A 12,223-nucleotide genomic window follows, 5' to 3' on the forward strand; every position below is an offset into this window, starting at 1 on the left:
AGGCCCCTTTCAGAAATCTGGCTTTTCAAGTACAAAAAGTGAATTGCAGTTAGCTTTTCACAATCTGCCCCTCACTCATATAAAACTTGACCAAAACAAGATGCAAATGTATAACCAAGAGCTAAACGTTTAATAATTGTTGTTTGACAGAGCCTTGGGAAATGTCTTGATATTGAGGATGCCATAGTGCCACCACCCCTGAAAAGCAAACAAAAAACCGTGGCAGTTGGCAGGTAAGGGCTGCTGCAGTATCCCTACTTCCCACAGCCTTGTTTGACGAGCATTATGTGTAACATAGCCTCAAAACACCACTTTATGCAGGATGTTTCCTCCTGTAATATCTCATAATGTTATTATGATGTCATTATTGATGGTCATGCCACGGCTGGCATGGTGGATAACTTCGTAAGGCATGTAATGTGTTTTAAAAAAAATACATATTTAATGGTGGAATTTATTTTTCCCCCCCATGTATAACCTGAACATACAAACTTAGCTCTATATGCTGCACAGCTCCAATTTGTATTTGAGTGTTACTTACGGATATGTACCACTTTCCACAAGCTGCCTTTGATGAAAATGTCATCAGCTGCCTTTAGTGATCTCTACTTGAATTTGACGATTCAAATAGCAGGACCTTGGAAATCAGTGTTGTACAAATTCTCTCAACTCCTTGATTTAAGAAACACAAGAGGCTGAATCATGAGAATAAAAATCTTTATTAGTGTTTTATGAAGTCTGCATAATATGCGCACGCCTGAGAAGCTTATGGTCAGAGAAAAAAAAAAGGAAAAAAAAAAAAGAGAAAAAGAACTGCTCTATCAATACCGCCCTCTACTGGTAAAACAACTGCCACATCTACTGTACTGACTGCTTTGCAAAAAGATTACTGTTAAATACACACATACTGTACTACTGTTATGTATATATGTATATGCATGTCTGGTCCACATCAGTTTTTGTAATGCAAATTTTTTTTTCCACATTCATATGTTGTAGGCCAAAGTCAAAACAATGTAACACCGGACCCTAACACTTGGTTCAGTTCCCCAAATCCAAACTTCACTAGGTGCACTTAAAGTACAATCACTACTGCCATATGGTAAACATATTTTGGGGGCAGGAACATGTTAAACTCGCAACAGCCACAAAATGAGTTGAAGCCATAAAGTCTTGTTGTACATACTGTATTTTATAGACAGAACAAGTACGATACAAACACTAACACAGAATGTCCCAGTGTGCAGGCACATTCGCTCCTCTCACAGGAGAAAATAAACACTCTCCTTCCGACGTTCCTGTAACATTTTGAAAGCCAATTATATCTGGTTCATCTTAACCTGCCTGCCGTAAGCACCAGAAGGCTACAAGAGGTCATGTGTGTTTTTTCCAAAAATGAAAGGGGGTGGGAAAAAAATAAAATTGAATGAACTGAATGGCCGAGCTGAATGAACAAATGGCCATTACAAAGTTTTACATGCCACTGGAATCATTCAAACCATTACAGAAAAGTTGATTTCAGGCAAATCTGTTGCTGTTTTAGTGTACTTTAAATGCACCAGATTTTTTCAGAAGAGAAAAAAGGGTAGATACAGGCTGCACATGTGTGGCAGTGATGTTTTTTTTTCCTTAAACCAAGACAAAGAGCTGCTTAGAAAGTTTTGAGGGAGAGAAAAAAAAAAAAAAAAGGAATGATCCATGCCCTCCATGTCACTTTGGAAACAACTGTGGTCTTTATAATATTATTTTAATAAAAAGTGGACGACAGAAATTGTAAGTATATTTATATATAAAAATACATGAGAATACAAAAGTAGCAAAACAATGGGGATATAGGCTAAAAACAGAATGAATTCATTCATTGAAACCTTCAAATTCTCCCAGTGAACCGCTCTCTACTTCACCTTGGAGAGTCCCAGGACTCCCAGTGTCTGTCAAAAAAACAAGAAGCTTTTTGATTAACAGCTGATATTCTCTGGTCCCTGCCCAGTGCACCCTGCAAAGCCTGGCCCACCACCTCTTCAGCTTCCATACCAGGCTGTTCAAGTGGGGGATGTAACTAGACTAAGCCAAGGACACATAAGAGTGCCATATAATGACAAAAATCATAAACTCTTGTCAGACTGAGTTAGCACTTCGTTTTTGAAATATTTATTCAACCAACACTCTTTTCTCCATTACGAGGAATGTCTTATAACGACACCCATCAAGACTTAAAATAAAACTAAAATAAAATTAAAAAAACAAAACAAAAACTGAGGTGTATGTGTGTGCGTGTGTGTGTGAGGAAGGGGTGTTCTGGCAAAGACAATCAAATCACTTTTTAACAAAAACAAAACAAAAACACCGTGGCGTTTCCTTGAGGGGAACGGCCACCAAGGCCATCATTTCTTCACTAAGTCACCTCCCCCTGGCAAGAGACGGGGCAGAGTTTCCCAGAGAAAAGTAAACTTATGTTAACAATGTTTGGGGTAGGCTTTAAAAAAAAAAATCATGTTACTTATACAAGCAATCTTCAAATACTGAGAAACTATTCACAGATATTTTTGGTATCTCCTCTACCTCCCAGACTAAAAACCAATATACATTTTATTTGTACCACAAATAGATCTAATATTAAGGTTTTGGGAAAACAGTTTTAACAAGGTGCATGACATAGAGGGGTAACAAAGTGCCAATTTTTGTTGTTGTTGTTTTACTCAAAAGTCTGTATCTGTGTGTGTATGTGAAGTTAAAAGAGGGATGTGGAACTGGGCCACAAATACTATGAAGTATGTCACAGAAAAATCAATCTGTGGGATTTCCTTTTTTTAAATGAAAGGACTCACATGTTTAGAATTTAACGAGCTTTATAATGGGCTTTTTTGAGGGGGAGGGGCTATTTTAGGACATACTGGAGCAGCGTGCGGATGGGGAACCCATCTGGGTCAGAACTTTGTCCAGCCACTGCAAGGGCCCGTTCAAATGCAGCTCGATCCAGCAAGGAGTGCTTGTGACAGTCTGCCGCCTGGAAAATAAAGATAATTTCATGAGCTGACGTAGCCTTTTCATGTTTCACGACATGTGACTTATGATGCTTTATGATGAGCTTTGTTAAGTGAAGCACCCATTTCTACAACTTCTTCTACAGGAAGAGGATGTTGCGGTTTGCAGCTCTCTACTTGAAATTCTTAAAAACTACTTGAAAATCTGATCACACATCCCTGGAATAACCTGAACCATTTGCATCCCATGTGATGGAAATAGTTCAGGTCATTATTAGCTGATGTCACTAATAATGGCTCAAACTGTATGCATCAAAACAAAACAAAAACCCCCCAAAAAAAACATTTGCCACTAGGGCTGTGCGATATCACCAAAATCTCATATCCCAATATAAGACATCTATCGTCCCGATAACGATATAAATCACAAAATTTTAACATTTTCTGTAAATTCTTGCGTGACGTGTTTCCAGCTGCGCGTCATGTACCTGGAGTCGAGTGTTTTAACCGATGCATTTTTAAACATAAGTTGTAACGGCCGCCGTTTTCTTTGTGAGTATTTATTACATGGCGTGCTGCGGGGAAAAGCCTGTTCTAACGTTTGAATCTAAGGTTTATTTTTTAGCACCTGAAGGCTCTTTGTTGCTTTTCATCCGTAAATAATCTGCTCTTTCACGTGATTCAGTTTATTTTGAAAAGTCTCAACAGGATCTTGAGCTTTATTGTGAAAGGTTTATGTAGAAAATAAACAAGCGGACACGCGATGGTTTTACCGTTGCTAATGACAACGCATAAAAACAGGCGCTTGTCCGTCCGTAGTGTGGTTATATTAAATATAAGAGAAAGAGAACTTTAATAAATTAATATAGCCACTACAGTGACCATCAAAACGATGAATTAGAAAGCACTTTGGGCAACTATGCTGTTTTCTAAAGTGCTCTGTGAATAAACTCAGATTGGACTCTTTAACTTGGGCTCATTGTCGGCTGTTCTATGAACGCTCTGTTTGGTCTTTGTTATTTGTCCCCTCAAGCTTGACTAATAAATTAATCAATTAGTCAAGTCATTAAGTTCACTAGGAACAAAACTGATAGCGAGGAAGAAAAACTTTACTTTTACTCCATGACTCTGCAGTAATAAGGCCCACAAAGGACCATAGGGTGCAACTAAAGTTCGGCGTACAAGGCTCCACTAAGATTAACTGTTAACGTTTCAAATCAAATTTCCACATATTAAGTATGACTACATCCCATGATTTCCACAGTTTCTGGACCAGTGTTCACCTGTACTCAGCTCCCCAGCCTTTGACAAAGCTCATGCGGATAGTGCACATCCTGGTGAGTTGGTAGACGGCCTCAAAGCCCTGGTTGACTGACTGAGCCAGCAGAGCTGCAAATTCCTGGTTGTTAAAGATTTTTAGGTTACAACCTGAAAGGACAAAGAGAAAAAACAGGGCCGTCGGTTTTTGCTGGTGGTAAAAGATGAATCACAATGAGACTTTGGTTGGAAGTGGTCTGTTATTGTTTTTGCTGTGGATAATTATTAATTACACAGACCTTTTGTGATGATTCTGCTGGCCTTCACCAGTTAGTGATTTGATTAATTTAGCAAGTTTTTAAATTCCTCTTTTCCCACAGAACTCCTTTAAAAACTTTTTATTCTGATATACTGTGAATTAGCATTCTGAGTGCATTGCAGAGAAGTGGACTTTCAGAGGTGATATGAAAGGTTGCTATGGAAGCGGAGACACTGGGAGTGTAATTTCCATTTTCACCTTAAAGCAGGATGCTACACAATTTTAAGAGAGAGAGAGAGAAACTTTTATCATCGTATTTTTTCTTAAACATCTCACCTGGAGGAATTTTACACACTGTTGCTGGATGCCAACCATACCGCTGGTTGCAGTTTGGACTCTGGACAAAGATGGCGCTATCACTCAGGCACTCAGCAAATACTTCCCCCCCAATATAGTAGAGTCGAACTCCTCTTCCTGTAAACACAGATAGAACCCAGTTATTCAGACATACTGAATCGTGTGAATGTAAAGAAAGTAATTTTGAAGGCTTAAAGTGCAACAGGTTTCCTACACACAGTTATACACTCCTAACACATACTGAGCTGTGCCATACCTATGTGCCTTCGGGTCATCTCTACAGTGGCATTCCTGTTAACATTAGACAGCAGGCCGAGGCAGAAGCGTTCAGAGTTTGATGGATCTGTGAATCCATCCACTGTCAGTGAGGGCTGAGAGGCGTGAAACGTCTCCCCGACGCGCTGGTTCAGCTCATAGTACGCTATAGAGCACCAGAAGGCCGGCTCCGAGTAAGTCACTGGTTGCAGGTCTGCAGGAGAGGCAAAACTACACATCAGTTACGAAAGACCAGCACTGAAAAGTTTTCTCTGTGTATGCACAGATGTGTCTGCTTTCCTACTGACAGGCAACCACAAGACCCATCCAAAACCACCACCTCACTAATTTATTACCATTATTGTGATTACCAGCAAAATCCCCGCCCTATGTGTAGGTTTTGCCAAGTCTGCGGCACTTGTTCGCTTCACTCATGTATGCAAACACAGACTTGTTAATTCATCATGCTGGTTTTTTTTTTAATCTTCATTATCAGTTGTACATAGAGCGATGCCAAAAAACACCAAATAACTGAATAAAAATGTATCCTGTTCTTTATAAGCTAAACACTTGTTTTTGTGTTTTTTTAAAATAACAAATTTAATTGAATTTTTTTCACATGGTTCCCTTCCATTCTGTCAGATTTAACATATTCAGTTACACAATTTGTTTGAGTTAAAAACAACACTTACCCATGCTGTGATTGACAGGAGACAGAGTGCTGGGGGAGAGCTCTGCTGGAGAACCTAACCAGAAAACAAGAAGTCATGGGTGTGGATGCATTAAAATGCAAAAAGGTGGATTATATCTTATAATGAACCTGGTGCCTGTCTTGCAAAGAAAAGCCAAAAGGATACCATAAAACGCATCTGCTTGCTTTACAGTGAACAGAAGAGATGCTGTCTACTGTTGCCATAACACTCGATCTGTACATCTTCTAGATGAGAAGATAAAGTTTGAGCTACAGCTTCTTTCACTGCACTAAGGGTGAAATGGATTAGTTATAAAACAGTAAGTAGCTCGCTGCTGCAGTTGAGGTTATCATTAACAGCACACCAAGCTACTTTATTCTTACATCCATTTCCAGAACAAGACACCGAGCGCTGCTATAGAATCTTACAAAATAAAACATTTAACTTCTGTGACTTTAAACTTTAAATGCTTTTCTCATGTTTGCTCATGCTTCTGTGGAAAAAAAAAATAATCTAAAAAGATTCAATCTGGATTTTGTCCCTGCCACCCTCTTTAAGAAATTGAAGGATACGACACATTTAACCCTCCGAGGTAAAACAGAGGGGGAAGCACAAGAGTTAGAATCAAGGTGGAGGACTGAATCAAGACGCTTTCAATAAAGAACAAGCACTGACAGATTGATGCAAGGTGCTACAGTGTGTCTGACAATAACAGCAGCTTTAAAACTGTTCTTATTCATGCCTTCCTGTGTTGTATATACATACCCATGTCTGAATGACACCAAGCTCTCACTTTAGTGGCCTGATAAGGCCAGCGCGTGGTACAGTCAAAAACTCACCTTTGAACCAGTAAGTGAATAAGACTGTAATCTCTTGACGCAACAATCTAAAACTATGTGTTACTATGAGCATACTTGATCTAGGATGAGCTTTGATGGACAGATTTCATTGGTACTAATCCATGATGACAAATAATCACCAGGTAGATCAGGTGACTACGTGACACATGGAAGTGCAGCAGCACAGGTAGAGTCTGACCTATCGCCCTTTACTGCATGTCTTCTTCTTCTCTCGCTCTCCCTACTTTCTTGTCCATCTTCACTGCTCTACCATCCAATAGAGGCAAAAATGCCCAAAAATGATCTTAAGAAAATATTATAATCATCAATCAAAACTCAGTACCTTCAGTTATCAACTTAAATCACTCAAACAAGTTATATATGGTAACTGAACTGGTGACTGGTCCTTATATAGAACCTTTCCACTCTACCTGAACATTCAAAGCACACTATACAACGTGCCTCATTCATTTACCCATACATAGAAGCAAGCTTTTTCAATCTAACATTCACACTCCAATGAACGCATCGGAGTTCAGTATCTTATCCAAGGATACTCTGACATGCAAACTGGAGCAGGCGGGGATCGAAGCACCAACCTTCCAACCTGCATTCAGGTATAACCTGCAGCTATTGCGACTCATCTGACTAGTGATGTGAGACAGACAGGAAAAGAAGGAGGACCACTAGTCTAGGGTACCTGTGTCCATACTTTGATTCATCTGCTGATCACTGGCCTCCCCATCCTCACTGATGTAGCCTGGTGGAGGTGTTTCTGTTGAAACACACACAAAAAAAGTGATCTTGAACAAAACTTGAAAGCATGTCTTCTCTCAAATCACATTTTCTTTCCCGACATGATGTAAATACAAGAAGCAAACTCACCTGGTATATAGTTGTTTGGAGGTTCGATTCCTGTTGGAAAATTTGTGTTCTCAGGTATGGAATGAGTGTAGTCATCTAGAGGTGGCAGCTCTGGCAGGATTTCTGAGTGTCTTGGCACGAGAACAGGAGGCAGCACTGAAGTGTTGGGGAAAAGTTACCAGAAGAGATTTACATATTTAGAAAAATGGCTTTAAAATGTTGCCGCTCACCATTCATTACAACTTCTCACATTCAAACGGCATGATTTGGCTCACCTGGGGTCTCCACCCTCTGGTAGTGGTAAGGGTTGATGCAGACTTCGTCCTTCTTGAGGTGAAAGGCATACTCACAGGCCTCAATGGCACGCAGCTCGTGGTGGCTGTGAAGGTCTGGCCATCGCCACAAACGGCAGTAGATAACATGGGGAAGGCCCTTCCTGTGGGAGACCTGGAGACGGCCGTCCAAGGATCTGATTGAACAGCAAACAGGAGATGGTGGTGAGAGGGGCAGAACACAGGGGAGGTAGAGGGGGAGGAGTGATACATAATATGGCCAGGTAGGAGAGGTAATGGAGATGGATTGACGAGAAACAAGGATGTTCTCAGCAACCGTCACCTCCAACACTATGATGACAACTCTCCCACATCAAAGTTGTATACACAATAGTTGAGATAGTCACCTGGTTTGGTCAGGGTAGTTGTAAAGGCCTGATGTATCCCACTGTTCTATCGTATTTGGTGTACTCAGTCCCCATATTTCAGAGCAATTGCTGCACACAGAGAAAACAACAAAAACAAAAACAAAAAACAAATGATAAACTTGGGACATGACTCATTCAGAAATATCAGTATGGGTATGTAAACACTAAAAGGCCTCTTTTATTGGAGTCTCATGGCAAAAGAAAGACATCAAATTTCAGCTCTGAAAATGAAAGATGGGAACTTCAAATAAGAGAAGCCTTTTTCAACCGAATCAAGGGAGAGAGAAAAAAAGCAAAACCCAAACATGGAATTTGCTAGCACGCACAATGAGTGAGACAAAGGGCATTCTTCACATTGTGGCATTGTATCAAACACTGAAAATAACTCTTTCACTATGATTGTTTATGTCAGAACTTATCTGGAGACATTCAAACAAACACTGAAGGAACACAGTGGCACAAGAGAAGGGGTGGCAACCTTGGCAAAAAAGAAAAAGAAGAAAAAACCTTTCCATTCTCAAAACACTGACAAGAAAATGGGCAGAGAAATGTGAAATTAAGACAAATGGAGAGTAGTTGCTTCTGAATAACAGGACAATAACAGATGCTACGCATTATAAGCTAAAAATACACAACAACATGCATTAGACTTCGTGATTGCAGTGGGATCTCTAAACTGACATTTAAAGTTGGAGTCGTCTGGCTCAAGACAAAGCTGGAAATCCATTTTAGTCCACTTACCCCAGAAACTTTTAGCTCATAATATCAAGTTGTGTTATTAGCAATTTCTACTGCAGGAAACTGCATGATTGCAACCTAATGTCAACGTGACACCTATCAAAGTCACTAAACGCTATAAAACAAACCAGTATAAGTACAGCTGCTTGAATGACATTACTTTTAGCTGACGTAGATACCATTTCATTCACACTGAGCCAGTCACTCTATCACTAAAACCTAAATGTCCTAGAACAACTCTCAGGAGATAAAAAAAAAAAAAAAAACAGTTATCTATAGACATCCAAACATTTGATGTGGTACTTGGTGGAACATCATTGAAAGATGTCTGTTAACACGGTGTTCCCACTGAATGCAAGTCTGGGTCATGAAGGCTGGCTGACAAAGATCCACATCAATTGAGCTTTCAGAGTTTCTCTCCCATGGGACTAATGCAAACTGTCTAACAGCAAATATAATAAAAGCTTTTAGTCACAGAAACATGAAAAAGCAGAATCACCAACAATCAGCAGTATTATTGTACCTGGGGATGGTAACACACTTTGTGTTACAGTTCTGTGTGGTGATGGCCTTCTCGAGCTCATCTAGCTGACCCGTCTTCTTCAGCTTCTTCACTAAGCTCTTCACGGCCTTCTCGCACCATTTCTCCTCTTGTCCGTTCTGCTCTGCGCCGCCCGCTCCTCCCGGGCTGCTAGTTGATTTCTTCCAGCCCAAAAGCCTCTTCACCACAGGAGGGGTGAATGGCAATATGGAGGACATCTTAAGCTGGACAAGCCAGGAGTCTCCACAGGACTTAATACAAGTTTTCTCTCACACACAGACAAGAGGGGACTGGGAGCTACAGTTTCGGGTCCTTGCTCTCAGGAGCCCCTCTACTGACCACTGAGTCACAGGATGAACTCCACCGCTAGCAGTGTAAACTCAGAAGAGACGGACACCTTGGGAGACAGGCATACACAAAGTACATCATTACAAAAAAAACTACAGAAAAACAACAGCATTTAAGCTTATAAAAATAACAGGCAGGCATATACAGTGAAACGCTAAAGTCTTGAGATACCCTTCATGTCTTTATACTTTTTCTAGGAAACTGGGAAATAAGTGTAGCGATTAACTAAAATGTGTGCAAACATAAACAGAAATGAAATACAGTTTATAAGGCAAAAACCTTTAGGGTCTTTAAGTATTTTTCGGGAATAATTCTCTAGGATTCCCGAAGGACATTTGATGGTATTCTTTGGATTTTGTCTGCCTTTTGTTCTGTTCTCTCTCAAGATGATCCTATGCTTGTTCAATAATGCTGAAGTCAAGGATCTGTGGAAGCCAGTCCATGACTGACTTTGCTCCAGTGTGTGTTTTTATAACCAGAAATGGTTTTACTGCACTGGCAGTGTGTTTGGGATCACTGTCATGTTGTAAAATTAAGCAGCAACCAGTCAGATTTGCTCTTGATGGTACTTTTTAATGCCTGTCATTTCACCGGTTTTGACAAGATACCAAACACTGCTAGTGGAAATGTAGCCCCAAGCCATGACAGAGCCTCCACCATGTTTTACAAATTGCTGTAGGTGCTCACCAATATGCCATATCTGTATTTATTGATATAAACAAAAAGAAATTCGAATTTGAATTCACCACTCCATAAAACCTGTTGCCACTGATTTCCAGTCCAGTTCTTGTGTAATGTGGCACACCACAGCTATTTCTACTTAATACTAGTTTATGCTGGGAAGTCATCTTTTGCATTTCTCAAATATTTAACTAAAGGAATGGGAACAAGTTGTGTTATGAGGCTGCCTAAAGATACACTTTAGGCATCACTTAAGATACAAATATGTATGAATGAGTCATAGGTCAGTGAGAATGGTTTAACAAACAACGGGACAGGGTCTAGGCTAAAAATGAGTAAAAAGGGAGCCAATATCCAAAGAAAACCTTTGAAACACCCTCAGAAAGCTCGGAGAACTACTGTTCAAAACCACTTAAAAAACAAAAGAAAAATGTTAAGAAATGAGGGCGGGCTTAAGCCTTTTGCACACTATTGTACTAGACACCGTTACTTCAAAAAGAAATAAGCAGGACCGTTTTGTCAGCAGCACTGACTCTTGTGTGAAGTAAAGAAATGCCCACCTGATGTTAGCTAGTCAAACACTGCCTGGCACCTCAACTATTTAGCTTGCAAAACAATGAAGTTAGCAGACCGGGTGTGTCTCTTCCGTGCCCAGAAACTAGCACGACAAACTGTTAAAGGGCGCTGTGAATCATATCAAATCAATGTGAGAGCATTTTGTGACAGCCAGTTAGTGCTAACACTGACTGGCTTTGGAAGGCCGGCTGCTAGCTGCCTGATAGGGGCCCTGCCTGGATCAAGTCACCACCAAATCAGTTTATCAGAGCTAGCTTGTGAATTTCTGTAATAAATCAAGCAAAGAGCGAAATGCAAATAAAAGCCACAGATAATGAAATTCAATAAACGATAGGTAGTTTACGGAGAATTCATAATCTAGCTAAGGCAGCTAACGTTAGCTTAAGCAAGCTAGCTGCCAGCTTGTTACCAAAAATCCTTTTGTTGTGATCCACGAAACAGCCTCCTATGCGCAACAGTCAAGTAGCGCTACTTTTCTACCTACCATCAGGCAGTCAAATACAGATAAGACACAATTTATCCAATCTCACAAAATGTCACCATAAGGGTATACACAATGTAGTCCATCAGTTGAATAAAGCTACCCGTTCTCTGTGTCTTTTACTCAAACATAGTAAAATGAGCTAGCATCTTGGACGAACTCTTCCAAACTGACCCTGTCTCCCGCTGGCTACCGGAGCTACATCTCCCACACAAAACAACACGCTTCAAAGTCAAGAAAGCCGCTCTAAACGTTCCAATAATTACCCCAGTCTGAAAATTCCAGCTTCCAGTTTCCGAGGAAGAGATGTGCGCCTCTCTAAACGCCTTGGTGACATAAAAATACATGAACGCTGCTGTACTGCAGCTAATTTTGACAAGGCTCTTCTCAACTTGCCACCAATGCTACACAAGCTAGTTAGCTATGTTAGCTAGACCGGAACAACACAACAAACCTGTTGGCTACGGGCAAGCGATTAGGCCCACCTATCAAAAACGTGATTGGAGGATCGGACGAAGACGTAACTGAATACTGGCTCTTGTCCTTGACAATCTTCTTTGTTTATTTGACAGCATGTGTTTATATCTGTCATCGTTTACGGAGGATTGAAAGCAAAACCGGTTCATAGCAGCATTTTTTTTATTACTTGGG

General features: G+C 40.4%; 1 protein-coding gene across 3 annotated transcripts; it reads right to left on the bottom strand.

Annotated features, from left to right (window-relative positions):
* Positions 1-1,171: 1,171 nt before the first annotated feature.
* On the bottom strand, positions 1,172-12,101 carry LOC113033248 (mothers against decapentaplegic homolog 2). 3 transcript variants are annotated; one of them, XM_026186859.1, is made up of 11 exons: positions 12,027-12,101; positions 9,469-9,883; positions 8,187-8,276; positions 7,783-7,976; positions 7,529-7,663; positions 7,344-7,418; positions 5,805-5,858; positions 5,114-5,326; positions 4,837-4,974; positions 4,268-4,412; positions 1,172-3,007 (listed from the first exon to the last, which is right to left on the bottom strand). In XM_026186859.1, the coding sequence occupies exons 2-11, from the start codon at positions 9,702-9,704 to the stop codon at positions 2,884-2,886; spliced, it is 1,404 nt and encodes a 467-aa protein (XP_026042644.1). In that variant the 5' UTR covers positions 9,705-9,883; positions 12,027-12,101; the 3' UTR covers positions 1,172-2,883. The 3 variants fall into 3 exon arrangements, with proteins under 3 accessions (XP_026042644.1, XP_026042645.1, XP_026042643.1); XM_026186860.1 differs by lacking the exon at positions 12,027-12,101 and adding an exon at positions 11,839-12,015 and having other exon boundaries at positions 7,356-7,418; XM_026186858.1 differs by lacking the exon at positions 12,027-12,101 and adding an exon at positions 11,839-12,015.
* Between the last annotated feature and the right edge of the window lie 122 nt (positions 12,102-12,223).

Source organism: Astatotilapia calliptera, chromosome 12, assembly GCF_900246225.1.
Source record: "Astatotilapia calliptera chromosome 12, fAstCal1.2, whole genome shotgun sequence".
NCBI lineage: Eukaryota > Metazoa > Chordata > Actinopteri > Cichliformes > Cichlidae > Astatotilapia > Astatotilapia calliptera.

Coding starts and splice junctions, on each gene's coding strand:
- LOC113033248 (XM_026186859.1), bottom strand. CDS start 9,704: ATGTCCTCCATATTGCCATTCACCCCTCCTGTGGTGAAGAGGCTTTTG. Junction 4,975..5,113: donor GATGACCCGAAGGCACATAG/GTATGGCACAGC, acceptor CTGTGTTTACAG/GAAGAGGAGTTCGACTCTAC. Junction 3,008..4,267: donor GGCTGGGGAGCTGAGTACAG/GTGAACACTGGT, acceptor TTTATTTTCCAG/GCGGCAGACTGTCACAAGCA.